This window comes from Sinocyclocheilus rhinocerous, unplaced genomic scaffold (genome assembly GCF_001515625.1).
Source record: "Sinocyclocheilus rhinocerous isolate Xijiao unplaced genomic scaffold, SAMN03320098_v1.1 scaffold449, whole genome shotgun sequence".
NCBI classification, from domain to species: domain Eukaryota; kingdom Metazoa; phylum Chordata; class Actinopteri; order Cypriniformes; family Cyprinidae; genus Sinocyclocheilus; species Sinocyclocheilus rhinocerous.
In genome coordinates, this window is record NW_015652285.1 from 1318094 (window position 1) to 1333625 (window position 15532).

The following is a 15532-nucleotide window of genomic DNA, read 5'->3' on the forward strand; positions in this document are numbered from 1 at the left end:
CTTATAAGGACAAAGAAAAGTAAATCACAGTTGCCTTTTCAGCAAATACCTGAAGGCAAACAATTCAAGTAAAGATTGCAATATACCAATCAAGGCATTTGCTGAAGACTGTAAGGTTTACCTCTTTCAAGTGCTTTATGGACTTCCTTTAATATAGTTCCATTTTCTTCTGGTTTTACTATTGGTGTTATCTCTGGTGATTTCTGAGGGGTTTCCTCATGTAATCTCTTGTTTTCATGAACAGACTGCTGTAAGTGAATAGACTCTTTCTTGTGAACATCTATTTCTCTCTGAATGGCCATCTCTTTTCTAGGGGTATCATCTCTCTTTTGTAGAGGCATATCTTTAGTTGTTTTCTTTTTATCTGACATAAATTCTTGCCTTTTCTGTGGTGCCTCAATGCCAACTTCTACCACAGCTTCTGGAGACGTTTCAACACTGGACATCTCTAATTTCCGTTCCTTTTTCTCAATGTGCATTTCTTGTTTTGACCATTTCATCTCAGGTATCTCCTTTGTTTTTATTAGCTCAAAAGAAAGTTCTGGCTTCTGGGAAACCTCTGTTTCAATTATCTTCACATCCTCAGCAGCTGATTCTCTACTGTGATGACTAACATCCATCCTTACAATACGATCTTGATAAGACAAAATTTCCTCTGGTTGATGAGGCATGCTTTCACTCTCTTCCACAATTTCCTCCTTCAAAAACATTTCATCCATGGAAATCTTCTGAGTTGCTTCCACTGTATGAGAAAATGTGTCCGTTTTCTTCTCAGATGCTGCAAAGACTTTAAAGATGAAAGATTTTCAAGATTGCACCATGCAATGGTGAAAGAAGAATTTTCAACAAAACATGCATACCAACATCAATTTAAATCTCTAAGTTTCCCTACATTAACCTAGAAAAGATAATTTGTTATTGCAAAATAAAAGCGAAAATAGCATCTTTCATAATGGGGATTTCCATGATTTTAGCAATAATCTTTATTCTGGCAGCATTACCAGAATGCACTCTTTTCTCTGGCTTGCGTTATTGAAGGTTATTGAAGGTAAAACGTTTAACCCAGAGTAGATTAATATATTAATAATATTAAAAATAATTCTTCAGCTAACTATGATTAAAATGTTAATAATGGTTATGCTATAAAAAGTGGGAGATCTGTGACACAATTTTGATTTGTATCTCCTATGACCAACCGAGCATACCTTTGGCTGAGGGAATCTCAGTCTCCATTTTAGCTTTAGTCACAGGCTTTTTCTCAGATGGTAGTTCTGCAGCCTTTACTTCAACCACTTCGTAAATATAAAAATAACACCAGACAAAGAACAGCACATTAAGAAGAGTAAATAAGATAAGAAGACACTTTTAAAGAGAGTTTGTAATAATTGCTACCCCATTAATGCAGGGCATACTAAGGAGCTTAATATGAAGACTTAATAATACCTTTCTGTGGATGACCCTCCTTTTTGTGAGCAAGTGCTGGCTCACTGATTTTAGGGGTTGGTTCACTCTTTGATGGCACTTGCTTTTTAGCTTGATCTGTTTGAGGTGACTCTGAAGTTTTGGGTAAAGGCTCAGTGTTTCCAACTGACTCTGCTTTGAAAACTTCTTGATGAGGTTGTTTTCTTGTTGGTTCAACTATAACATCTGGTGGAGCTTTGACTACTTGTTTTCTAACTGGCTCAGGAGGCTGGCTTTGTGTAGTTTCAGGCTGACTAGCTGGCTCTACACTTGATGGCTCAGACTGGACAGGCAAATGATCTTTGTTAGATTCTTCTAGCAGTAGTGTAGAGACTTCTTTCTTTGGTGGCTCAGCGGCAGCATGTGCAGGCTCTGGTTTTCTGTCTAGCTTTACTTTTGGTGGTTCTATTCCCTTCATCTCCACAAAAGCTTCAAAAGAACACATATGTGTTAAACAGTGTCATATCACAAAAAGAGGCATTCACACTAGAATGCAGAAGCCCACATAATGAAAAGAATCAATTAAAAGATCAAGATAAGAGTTTCACATGCATTCCAAGAGCACCGTTTTTGGTGGTAAAGATTTGTACAGACAACAAACAAAATTAAACCGTTTTAAAATCCCTTGCAAGACTTATGCTCAGTAATTGTGCTTCTTAACAATTGAGATTAAAGAGTTACCTTTTATTTGAGTAGTGTCTGGCTTTGGAGTTAAAGCCTCAACTTTTTTAATATCTAAGGATGGTTGAGGTGCAGCTTCTGGTTTTTTTGGCGCTTCAGGTGCTTTAAAAGAACACCAAAAACAAAGAAGCATACAGTAAACCCCAAAATATAAAGCAGAGGAGACTTTATATTCTTAAGTTAAACAAGAGGTTGGTTAAGGACAGAACATACAACTAATTAAGGAAAGCATCCATACATACAGTACTTGACTCATACAGACATGCTGACCCACATAACAAACACAAAGAAAAAAATAGCACATATGATTAAATTACACACAATACCTTTGACAGAGGGTGCCTCAACTTTCTTTGCAACTGCAGGCTTAGGTTCAGCCTCAGGCTTTGGTGTAACTTTTGGCTCAGGCTTGGGTTCAGGTTTGGGCTCAGGCTTCGGTAGAGCTTTTGGCTCAGGCTTGGGCTCAGGTTTCGGTAGAGTTTTTGGCTCAGTCTTGGGCTCAGGTTTAGGTAGAGATTTTGGCTCAGGCTTGGGCCCAGGTTTCGGTAGAGTTTTGGGCTCAGGCTTGGGCTCGGGTTTGGGTAGAGCTTTTGGCTCAGACTTAGGTTCAGGCTTTGGTTCAGCCACTGTAGCCTTTGGTTCTGCTGGCACCTGAGGTTTAGGCTCTGAGGGTGTAGGTTTTAGAACATCTTTAAGTTAACACTATTATTGCTATCAATTCTCAAAGGAGACTAAGAACACAAACAGAAATTATAAACAGCAGCTTCAGATATTTAATTTCTGTATACAAGAATTTTTCAGTCTCAAGACATTAAGAATATTTTACATACTAACAAGAAAATGATACAAGAAGAAACTGCAAATTACAGTTACACACATATCAACATATACACATAACATAAACTTGAACTGAAAAAAAGAAACATATTTAGACAAAGAATCAACATACATAGAACAAATATAAATTGGTATACACACTGAAAACACATACTGTTGATAATACCTTTGCATGTGGGTTGTTCTTTTTGCTCTGTCACCTTGACAGTTCGGTCTTTTTCCTCAACAGGCTTCTTGACTTCAGGTTCTTAAAAATATCATGGCATCATAGAAATAAAATTCGCAAATTATGATTCTTTACACCAAAGAGCTACATGTACAGCAAGTACACAAACAATTGATATGGTAAGAAACAGACATCTCACAAATAGGAAAACAGATTTGGTTTAAATATTTTGTCAGAAAACAATGAACACACAGAGGTAGAAACAGAGAAACAATGTTAGACTCAAGCAAAGACATAATAATACCTTTCTCAGGAACTGGAGGCTGTACAAAGGATGTTTCGGTTGTCTCTTCTGGTTGCTTCATAACTTCAGGTGCATAAAAGACATCAGCTTTGTTAAAATACAACTGCAAAGCTTAAGCAGAGTTTAAGTAGCCAAAACATCCATGCTTTTAGAATGATTGCACAAGCATTAGAAGAAAATATTCATGGACATACAACCAAGACCAATAAAAAAAAGTGAAGCAATTTTACAATGAACAACTGCACAATGACATATAATAACATACAAACACAACACCAAGACAAGGAAAGAACCAAAATGTTTTTGGTTCAGCACAGACCAAAATGTTGTAAGTGTTTCACTGGAGGAAAAAAATTAAGCAGTTGGCTTTACATATATAAATGATAAGAGATCATCAGGGACAGCCATAAGCAAAGTCTGCCACAAGCATTTTGCCTTCATCCAATACCTTTCGTAGGCACCTCCTCTGTCCTTTCCACTACATGTTTCGTTACAATCTCCTCAACAGGTTTCTTCAATTCTGATGGAAAACAAGAACATTCTTAGGCATGAACATATACACACAAATTCAGTTTCAAACATACAAACACAAAGTTTGCAGCACAATACCTGTGGATTAAAAATGTTAATGATGCTGAATTGAAAATGACGGAGGAGATAGTTATTGAAGGGAATAGGCAGTGATGATGTTTAATAGCAAGTTATATTAAAAAGACAAGGAATACACAATGATAGCTTTGACAAAATGTATGTAAAAAGACAAGATAATGAAGATGAGTGAAGAAAGTCCACACATATACTGTACAAATAAGACGAGCAAAATGTTATGCTCTTAGTTAAAGATTCAAAGACTGTAAACTACTGTATACCTTGCAGTGAAGAGAATTCATAAGTAACACTCTCCTCTTGAACTGTCCAGTTCTGACACTCTACCATACAATAAGAATTTTTTTTATTTATTTTTTATTCTGTAACAACAATGTTGGACAAAATCTTGTTCAGCTCAGATGTTAGTACAAATGCAAAGATAACAACAACAATAATAATAATAATAATAATAATAAGAAGAAGAAAATAAGAAAGAAATGCTAACTCCAGAACATGATCATATTACATTAGTTGTATTTTAATTAAATATGAACTTTAAATGATATCAGGGTGATATTAAACGGTAAGGTGCAAATTATATGGTAATATTAGTCAACCAATGCATTCAGGAGTTGACATTATGGAAACTTTTAGTGTTTAGTCTTTTAGTGTACTTAATGTACTCATTAAGTTCAAATATTAAAGGTTAAGAAACATTAGAAATTGTTTTTCATTTAAAATAGTACCTGTTATTTCAAACTTCTCTTCATAATGAAATTCTGAGGATTCATCTTTTAAACAAAAGGTAACAATTATATCATTATAAGTTAAAGTGAAACTGCAGGAATTCATGGCCTTCTATTTATACATTTGTTTATTTGTTTTAGTCTTACCTTTTAAACTAATCACAGATGACACATCTGGCACATGTATCGATGTATCAGGAACATCTAGACAGGTTGAGATGAATTGAATTTATTTAGTTTTATTATGATTAGATTTTAATAATTTTTTTAATGGTTTCATTGAATAAAGTTTACATTTTCCAAAATTTGCAAAGAAATGAGTTGGGGTAGGGGACTGAGGAGTAAATAAGAGATGGTTAATTCTCAGAAACGATTTAGTGCATAACAAACCACTTACCAAAAGAACGTGGTCTTATTTCAAATTCTGCAAAAGAAAGTGAAATATAATTGCTCTTGACTAAACTCTAGTAAACAAGCTACAAAGTGATTTTACCTGCTGTACATTTTACCTTTTCCTGACAGATAAAGCTCTGCTGTACTTTTAGTTTCACCAACAGGCTCCAGGCGCGCAATCACAGAGTACACACCTAAAAGATTTTCAGTGAGGTTAATTTAGTTTAAATCTTTTTAATTCCATATTTATATGAGCTACTAAGTAGTACATTAAGAATAATGTACACACCTTCATCGTCAGATGTTACGTTAAGGATTATCATAAAGTGCCTTCGTCCCTCACACCTAAAGGTATATTTCGGGCTCTCTTTAAGCTCCCATGTATCTTTATACCAGGTGACGAACGCATTGTCAAAAGACAACTCGCACTCAAAAGTGGCAGACTGATGCTCATTCACCACAATATTTTGAATGCGCTTGGTGAACTGAATTTGATCAGCTAGAAAAAATATGAAAGAATTGGAATCGTTAATTACTTCAAAATTTCACTGTTTTCAAAATAATAATAATCATAATTAAAAAGTAGAAAGAAGAAGAAATGTAAATGTGCTTTCAAACGCACACTTTTTGATGGTACATAATCAACACCACTATAGCCAAGCAATTTTAAAGCACTAAGAGGAAAAATAAACAAATGCTTAGCATTAGCTAGTAAGTGAAGAAACAAGAAGAGGTTAGTAATTTCTTTACATGATTGGGCAATCTATGTGGCCCTCCTTCTCATTCTGATAATTTAATTTCTTATAGTTGAAGTGAACTAGTAAAACATGGTGTAAGACAAATCTATAATATGTGTCAGTAAACACTGCACTACAATGCAATTCTACCCTCTTACCAGGTGATGGTTTCTGAACATTAACTTGACTCTCTGTAGAATATTGAGGTAAATGTGCCTCAATTAATTATAAGTACAAACATTTTATTTCAGTGCAGAATACAAGGTCTTTAAAATGGACTTACCCAACACTATCAGTCTGGCACTGGATATATGTGGCCCACAAACGACACGGTAATTTCCCTGGTCACTGGTCTGACAGTTCTTGATCTTCAATATCTGACGGTCGCCCACGAGTTTAATGTCGTATTTATCACTAGTTTCTAGCTTCTGTGTATCTTTATACCAAGACAGTGTAATTTCTGGATAGTTGATTTTAATCTCACACTCAAACACTGCCTCTTTGTTAACTTGCGTTGTCTGATCTGTGATGTCTTTAAGCAGGGTAACAGGCTGCAAAAACAAAATATTCATACATTTAGGGCATCAACATGTACCTGATAAGCATATGCAACAATATGCCAATATGTCTGAAAATTGAAGCAGTGGTTCTTCAACTTCCCAAAGAAGGAACATACTTCACTGTGTTCCATTCTCCTCTGCAAATCAGACACAAGCTTAGCCAAATCCTCATCATATTCTCTTCCATGTTCACTTTCCTGATTCAGAAAACAAGGGCACTAATTAAAGCTATTTGTTGTAGATTTATATCTCAATAAAGTGTAGGAAAACACAAGATTTGGATCATCTATTAAGACAAAACAATTTAGATTTATCTACCGGTCGTCCACTTTCTTCACCCTTCTCCTTTTTCAGAAACTCAATAGCTTGAAGGAGACCCCGGAAGTCTGTGATTCCATACATGCGAGCATATTTCTCATACTCTTTTGGATCTACATTTCTTAGCAACTCAACAATGTCAATGTCTTTGTCTTCCTTTGGACTTTTCTGCTTTGATGGAGTCCTGAACGTAACAAAAGAGAGTGCAAGGTTATAATCAGAACAGAATTGGGATTTTGAGCTTTTCTGGCAAAGAAAATCACAATTTCCGACTCACTTCTTCAGTTTGACCACCTGTGGTCCAGAGTCTTTCTTCTCATTAACATTCAAATCTGTGCTGCACTCAATTTCTCCATGTTTGTTTGAGGCAACACATCTGTACTGACCAGAGTCAGATTTGGTCACCTCTTTGATCTCCAACTTGGCCTCTTGGCCTTTTTGTTGAATGTTGACCCGACCACCATGAGTCATCTGCCTCCATTTGCCCTTCATCCATTTCACATTGGGAATGGGATCACCACCAACTTTAGCAATGAAGGTAGCTGTACCCTCTGTAATCCAAAAAGTGATGTGATCCATCATGCAATTCAACATTTAACACTAATCATAAAAATTACATATCTACACTGTTTAGCAGAAAGCAGCAACTTACTCTCAACAATATGAATGCTCTTGGGCTCCTCAATGAAGAACAAGTTATCCAGTTTTTTAACTGTCTGAGGTGCTGTGGGGGCTGCCGGTGCTGTTGCAGGTGCTGCACTTGCTTTATCTGAGTAATACCGACAATGTAACAACATATTAAGCAACTTATAAAAATGGACTGAAATCTAGATAAGAATAGTTGTCACATCTCAACATTTTAATAAGTTTAGTGCATCTGCTTTAGACTGTCACAAACTCCACATTAATAAAAAATAATAAAGCACACAGATCAAACTCATCCACCTTAGTTAGCAATTTATGTAAGTCTAAGTATCGGTGCCTTAAGCATTGCTATTCAGATAAAACGCATTTCTAAAAAGATCCTTGATGAATCAAGAATAAATATGTGATTAAAATATTATCAAGATCACAGCAAAACATTGCAGCTTGTTGCCCAATGAAAAATGTAAAACTTTGTAAGAAACAGCAAGATCAAAGCACCAAAGTAGCGAGCAAAACAAGATGTGGAAATCATAAAGATTGTAAAGATGCCAAAATGCATGACAATGAAATAAGAAATTAGCTTAAACTCTACTTGGTACTGTTAGAAAAGTTAAGAATACCACACCCAAAAGTAGAAAATGAAACAAAGAAACGAATTAAATATAAAGAGTTCAATAATATGTTTTTCATACCACATTTTTAATTTAGCTGCATTAAAATGCACATTTTGAGTAGTACAGAAAATGTTGATTTATAATAGTCTTCTAATTACCTTTGATTGTGACTTTGGCCTTGGAGAATTCACTACCAGCACTGTTGGTTGCCTTGCACAGATAATCTCCTGCATCAGTTTTAGATGTCTGGTTTATCTCCAGGGTGGCTGTGCCATCCACAAAAATCGTCTTGGTTCTAGCAGAGGATGTGACCTCCCTTCTGTCCTTCATCCACTGAATCTTCATTGGGGGAGACCCGCAGACATGACAGCTAAGGTTTAGCCTCTCTCCCTCACTCACTGTCACTGGTTTAAGGGGAATGTCAAAAGTCGGTGGCCTTTTTTGCTCTAGATATTAAAAAGTGAACAATGTCAGCATTTTTACCTGTGCTTTTCAGTGAAAAGGAGGGGAGGTCATGTTTATGCAGTACAACAGAAAGCCACATTTAATACACATCACAGAATTACCAGAAATTAGCATGCAAAGAAGAAAAAGGAATATGACAAGTGAGAAATAAGATAATCATGCAGTAAGACAATATTGTCTACCTGTGATGTTAACCACCACCTTGAAGGAGGCAGTGCCCGCTTCATTAGAAGCGCTGCATGTATAAACGCCACTGTCTGTGACTGTGGCATTCTTGAGACACATCACAGCCGTGCTGCTCTTGAAGGAAATGTCATAGATGTCAGAAGTGTTGATTTCTCTATTATCTTTATACCAGCTTACAGATAGAGGCTGTGACCCAGATACTCGACCCTCAAGCTTCACCAATTTTCCCCCGGCATCCTCAATGTGCTCTGAGGGTTTCTTAGTGAAAGTTGGTGGAATTTTGCGCTCTGAAAACAAAACACATTACACACACACAAGGTCACATATTGAATCAAAATACATACCACAAAGAGTTTAATGTGTGTTGTTGTTTTCTTTTTTTAAATCAAGTTCTTTGCTTGCATGGCAAGACAAGCATATGTCTTTTCTGCTTTCAGAATAGCTAGGCGTGCAGTTTTATCCACACTTTAAATTTTGCAATCTCTCGTATTAGTCTTCTCAATCCTTTGACCAAAAGATTCATATTTGCAATGCCTCTGCCATGGCACTTCCAATCTAACCTTCCAATCTAACTTCTAGAAATAAAAAGCTTTTAATCCAGTACTAAATACCTTTTAAATGTTTAGTAGATTAGCATATTAAGGAATTCTATAGTTGAAAAGCAGACTAAAGTGTCTTATTATACCACTCAATGTCTGTTAAATGTGATATTATAGAGTTAACGTGACATTTAAAACTGAAGTGTAAGCTGTTTACTACATGAAGCAGACAACTGTATTTAATGCTTTATTTAATGCATTTTTGCTACATTGTTTATTGCATTAGCATTGTTACTGTTAACAAAAACTACAATGGTTAAAATATTTTTTGTTAATTGAAAGCTAAAATAAAATAAAATAAAATAAAACATTAGAGGAAAAACTGAATTATTAACATTAGAGCTAAACTAAACCTAAAACTAAAACTAAATCTAAAATAAAAATAACTTTAAAAAAAAATTACAAGCACAAAACACAAGTACTAAATCTGAAAATGAAAACAAAAAGTATAAAAATAAAAGCTAATTAAATAAGCTAATTATAAACATTACTAAATATTGTAATCATATATAAATAATAACACTATAAAAAAACACTAGTTTGCATTTGGCTATTGTGCACCAGTGCTAATGTTGAAAGTCGCTGTGTACTCTAAATTGGACTTTAAGTTTGAGATTTTTTTTCAGTTTGAATAATATACTCAATTATATATATATATATATATATATATAATATTCCCTTTGTAAAGGCTGCCAGTGTTTAATGTTGAATTCTAGCAATTTATCTAGAGAAAGATGATCTCTTTGAGATTAAAGAAAAGAAGCGCATTGGAAAGTATAGAAACAATTTAAGAAGTTGGATGATCTGTAAATTCACTCAAATTTCTGACTGCAGTTAACCGACCTGTCGCAAGGGTGACCAGCGCATGACAAATATCGGATCCATCTTCATTTGTAACCTCACAAGAATATTTTCCAGGAGTATCCTCATCACACTCATGATGATATTCCAAAATGCAAGTGTTTCCAATTACTTTTGTGTTGCACTTATATGAAGCGTAGACCTGTTTGCCATCCTTGTACCATGTGACAAACAGTTTTTCAATTCCTGTGAAGGAGCATTCAAGTCTCAACTTTTGTCCCCATTGAAGAGTCTGGTTTGTGAGTTTCTTCACAAAACGGGCAGGTCCTAAGAGGAACAATATTGGATGAGCATCATCAATATGCTTGCAAATAACTGGCTTCGGCTAAAGAATCAACTTGAATTCCATCCAACACTAATTTTTGGGATAAAGAGCCTTTTAAGGTAAACTAACCAGAAACTGTGGTCACTTCAGCATGACAGATATCACTTCCATAGGAATTGGACACCTCACAGGAGTATCTACCAGGAGTGTCTTTAGTGCATTCATGTAGACATTCTAGAGTGCAAGTGTTTCCAACAACTTGAGTATTATATCTGTAAGAGGCATATATTTGTTTGCCGTCCTTGTACCAGGTGACAAAGATTTTAGGAGCTCCAGTAAACGTGCACTCAAGCTTCAGTTTTTTACTCATGGCAACTTTTTTGTCCTTAAGCTTCTGTTCAAAACAGGCAGGTTCTGAGAACAAGAAATTAAGGAAATTATTTTTAACCTATGTCTGCCTAAACATTAAAGATATCTATAAATAAGTAAACTAGGATGGCATACGAACCTGTAGCTGTAGTTATATCGGCATGACAGATATCAGTGCCAAAGGAATTTGATACTTCACAAGAGTATTTTCCAGGTGTTTCATTGTTACATTCATGGAGGCATTCCAAAACGCAAGTGTTCTCAATGATCCTTGTGTTGTATCTGTATGAGGCGTACAGTTGCTCTCCATCTTTGTACCATGTGACAAACATCTTCGGTGCTCCATTGAATGTACACTGAAGTCTCAGTTTCTGACTGAGTGGGACAGCCATATCTGTCAACCTCTTCACAAAGCGGGCAGGCTCTAAGAAGAACATCATCAGATCAATTTAAATGACTTTCTTAACAACGCCAAGAACTACACAAACAGGCCACAATTCATCCTTTAAAACATGCAGATTGTTCTTTTAAATAAACTCCTCAAATTTGTTGAAGTATGCAATATCTTCCAAGCGTGCCTCAGGAAATTTGCAGATGCAAACGCAAGTTGATCAATATCCCACAACAAGAAGCACTCAAAAAAACATGCCAGCTCCTATCATTGCCTTGATATAGGACAAAATAGACTTGAATTAAGACACTTGAGCCACTTCAATGAACGTGCAAAATGTCACAGCAGCACACCATATTGTTGCCAACCCCCCCAAAAAAAACCATGAACAAAAATGACACCATTCCAGGTGACATGCGGTCCAACGCTGCAATATCAAACTATTTCTTTTATATCCATGGACAAAATCCATGGGTATGGAACTTTGAAAGACGGGCAGGCAAGAGTCCAGTACAAATTACAAACCTGTAACTGCCACTACTTGAGCATGACATATATCCATCCCATAAACATTTGAAACTTCACATGAGTATCTTCCAGTAGTCTCATTGTTGCACTCATGCAGACACTCCAGGATACAGGAGTTTGATGTAACTTTGGTGTTGTATCGATATGAAGCGTAGAGCTGTTTGCCATCCTTGTACCAAGTGACAAACATATTTGGAGCTCCAGTGAATGTGCATTCAAGTCTTATTTTTTTGCTCATTGGAATAGATAGGTCTGTCAAGTTCTTCACAAAGCAGGCAGGTTCTGAAGTGAAGAGGATTGAAAAGCTTTACTCCAGGAAAATATACATAGGCCTACGTATTAGAGAAGTGTCATTTCCAGTTCTGCATTTATAATTACTGGTATCTTTCATTTAAACTGAGAAGCCCAAATTAAATAATTTAATAATGGTTTAAAAATAAAAAAATAAAATCTTTAATGAACAAAAATTACACCATTCCAGGTGACATGCGGTCCAAAGCGGCAAAACCAAACTATTCCTTTTATATCCATGGGCAAAATCCATGGGTATGGAACTTTGACAATGGGCAGGCAAGAGACGAGTAAAAATTACAAACCTGTAACTGCCACTACTTGAGCATGACATATATCCGCCCCATAAATATTTGAAACTTCACATGAGTATCTTCCAGTAGTCTCATTGTTGCACTCATGCAGACACTCCAGGATACAGGAGTTTGATGTAACTTTGGTGTTGTATCGATATGAAGCGTAGAGCTGTTTGCCATCCTTGTACCAAGTGACAAACATTTTTGGAGCTCCAGTGAATGTGCATTCAAGTCTTATTTTTTTGCTCATTGGAATAGATAGGTCTGTCAAGTTCTTCACAAAGCGGGCAGGTTCTGAAGTGAAGAGGATTGAAAAGCTTTACTCCAGGAAAATAAATATAGGCCTACATATTTATAATTACTGGTATCTTTCATTTAAACTGAGAAACCCAAATTAAATAATTTAATAATGGTTTTAAAATAAAAACTTTAATGAACAAAAATTACACCATTCCAGGTGACATGCGGTCCAAATCGGCAAAACCAAACTATTCCTTTTATATCCATGGGCAAAATCCATGGGTATGGAACTTTGACAATGGGCAGGCAAGAGACGAGTAAAAATTACAAACCTGTAACTGCCACTACTTGAGCATGACATATATCTGTCCCATAAATATTTGAAACTTCACATGAGTATCTTCCTGTAGTCTCATTGTTGCACTCATGCAAACACTCCAGGATACAGGAGTTTGTTGTAACGTTGGTGTTGTATCTATATGAAGCATAGAGCTGTTTGCCATCCTTGTACCAAGTGACAAACATTTTTGGAGCTCCAGTGAACGTGCATTCAAGTCTTAGTTTTTTGCTCATTGGAATAGATAGGTTGGTCAACTTCTTCACAAAGCGGGCAGGTCCTGAGGTGAAGAGGATTGAAAAGCTTTAGTCCAGACTCCAGGAAAATAAATATAGGCCTACATATTAGAGAAGTGTCATTTCCAGTTCTGTCTAAGTTCTAAGAGTCTAAGTTATTTAAATATAGCAGAAATGACTAAAAATCCATGTTGAGCACAGTAACCAGCATCTGATTTAAAGAATTACACACTTTGCAAGAATACTGACATCCATATCTGTATTGTTCTTGTAGATATTCAAAGACAGCGGAATTTTCAGCAAAAAATAGTTTTCCTATAAAAAAGGAAAAATTTGTTTTCCATTCCTCAACCATTTCATTATTATATAATTCTGCATTCCATGTAAGAGGTAAAACACTGAGGACCAACAAGAGTTATTAGAATAGTTATTTCATTGCAAAATCCAAGAATCCAAGAAAGAAGAAATTTCAGTATTCCAGTAAAAATGCCACAAATTTGTGTGCCATGATCCTTCACTCATTCGTCCTTTAAATAATGGCTCAACATGGAAAGGAATGTGTCCTTGTTGAAGAATGTTGCAGTTGCTCTCCCATTTCAGTTTCTTCCAAACACAAGATTTCTCTTGAACCTCTTCCATTTCACTGCCTTTTCAAAGAAATTGGGTATATTCTTCAGAAAGACATGTGGTTCTGATTCGAATAAGAACATTTTCAGAAGATGCAGAGTTTGTTCATTGTTTCTTTACCATTTTCCAAGAGTGATGTTTTTGCATTCAATTTCACCAACAACCACTGTCAAGATATTCATTATTCATTAACCAGTAAAAACATCTATAGTTTCTGAAGATGAAGCAGGGCAAATACATCCGGATGAAGTGAAAACTAACTTAAACCATAGCTACAACTACATAACAAACACAGGATATGTGAAGGCACTGTATCACTCGAGAAAAGCAAACATGAATTAAGAAATATGAGCTGTGATTTTAAAATATACAGAGAATGCATTTTTGTCCAATATAGAAAAGGTATGCAAAACACAGTCCAGTCTAAAACAGCGCTTTTAAAAACATGTTCAAATATCTCAAGATCCTGCATCCTTTTGCCAGCCTTTAACTACAAGAGAAGCAGAACAACCAATTATTCCAGCATGATTCAATACAAATGCACCCTCTTATCATAATGAATCTAAAAAGTGGCTTCTAGGACAAAGAATCAGTGTATGGAAACCCACCGGCCTTTTCGGAAATACAAAGAACAAAGAACGTTCTATAAGCTATGTAAAAAGTCAGAAATTGTAGAAGTTGTACTGTACTTTTACCTTTGATTTTATTGCACTTGTGTTTTTCTTTTTGATTAAAGTCTTAAAAATTTTGATATTGCAGGTCAACCATGAAAAATTAAAACTGAATCACATAAGTCATGGCAACAGCAACTGCTTAATATTGAAAGCATTGTTAACAGTTTTAGCTAGCCATTGTAGCCCGCGCTGCCTGTTAGTAACACACCTGTTAGTGCTGGGAACCTGCAGGTATTATTCTTCTTGTCTTTCTCAAGCATACTAACCTCTTATCATACCAATTGAATTTGAGGTGATTTTTCCAACTTCGTTTGATAGGCAACACTTGTACTCCCCAACATCTGAACTTTCAAATGCATGTGTATCCAAATATTCAATTAAATCTTCAAAAATGGTTTTGTCAGAATTGGCAAGTCTCTTATCCTTCAACAAATTTATTTCAAACGGGGCAGTACCAATGAGCTCACTCCCAAATAAAGCACCGGTCACCTTCACTACATCCAGCATTGGTAATTCTTTTGTGATGGATGGGGATTCTGAGAATAAAAATTAAATGGATTTCAGCATAACCATAGTCATAAACTCAATAGTATTGATCGTTTTGGTAACAATAACTATAACAACCTTTCATAGCCACTCTAGTAATGGTACACTAGAAACCAGCTTCATTTCCACTGTCTAATAGAAAAATATATATTATTTTTTGGGGGGCCATCCCTCACTATGTCTCCTTTATATATAGGGCAGTTGTATAGATTAGTGCAGATTATTGCAGCATAGTTGTGCAGATATGCCTGCTTTAACCATTTAAACAAAGACCTTGACAAGTCATAAACAAACTATTACAATTTTTAGAAATGCAAGGTGTGTGGAAATACTTTCGTGGGTAGGTGGTAAGTCCAGAATAACCAGCATTTTCATCATCCGTACCTTTCTACACATATACTCACACAAACACTAAAGCACATCACAAATCAAGTAACACCGAACATTTATCACTTGGGACACGTTTTCTACACAGGACTTACCATGTTCTGTCAAGAAGAGTGGTTTTGTCCCTACCGTACAAGCAATATCTGTCACTATCTTCTAGATTAGTCTTGCCATTTTTGAAAGC

The 15532-nt window shown here is 35.7% G+C and overlaps 1 protein-coding gene across 1 annotated transcript in view; it reads right to left on the reverse strand.

The window, feature by feature from the left end:
• The window catches only part of LOC107714355 (titin-like), a 137730-nt gene that overhangs the window by 96283 nt on the left and 25915 nt on the right, over positions 1 to 15532 (reverse strand). The window contains 28 exon segments of the mRNA XM_016520177.1: positions 122 to 787; positions 1206 to 1292; positions 1444 to 1890; positions 2143 to 2244; positions 2469 to 2807; positions 3146 to 3226; positions 3450 to 3512; positions 3898 to 3969; positions 4319 to 4378; positions 4784 to 4828; positions 4931 to 4987; positions 5181 to 5207; positions 5293 to 5370; positions 5466 to 5675; positions 6072 to 6104; positions 6197 to 6464; positions 6590 to 6670; positions 6792 to 6975; positions 7069 to 7342; positions 7444 to 7560; positions 8209 to 8496; positions 8698 to 8988; positions 10144 to 10428; positions 10556 to 10840; positions 10935 to 11219; positions 11712 to 11996; positions 12311 to 12595; positions 12874 to 13158. Of these exon segments, the coding sequence (XP_016375663.1) occupies positions 122 to 787; positions 1206 to 1292; positions 1444 to 1890; positions 2143 to 2244; positions 2469 to 2807; positions 3146 to 3226; positions 3450 to 3512; positions 3898 to 3969; positions 4319 to 4378; positions 4784 to 4828; positions 4931 to 4987; positions 5181 to 5207; positions 5293 to 5370; positions 5466 to 5675; positions 6072 to 6104; positions 6197 to 6464; positions 6590 to 6670; positions 6792 to 6975; positions 7069 to 7342; positions 7444 to 7560; positions 8209 to 8496; positions 8698 to 8988; positions 10144 to 10428; positions 10556 to 10840; positions 10935 to 11219; positions 11712 to 11996; positions 12311 to 12595; positions 12874 to 13158 (5580 nt within the window).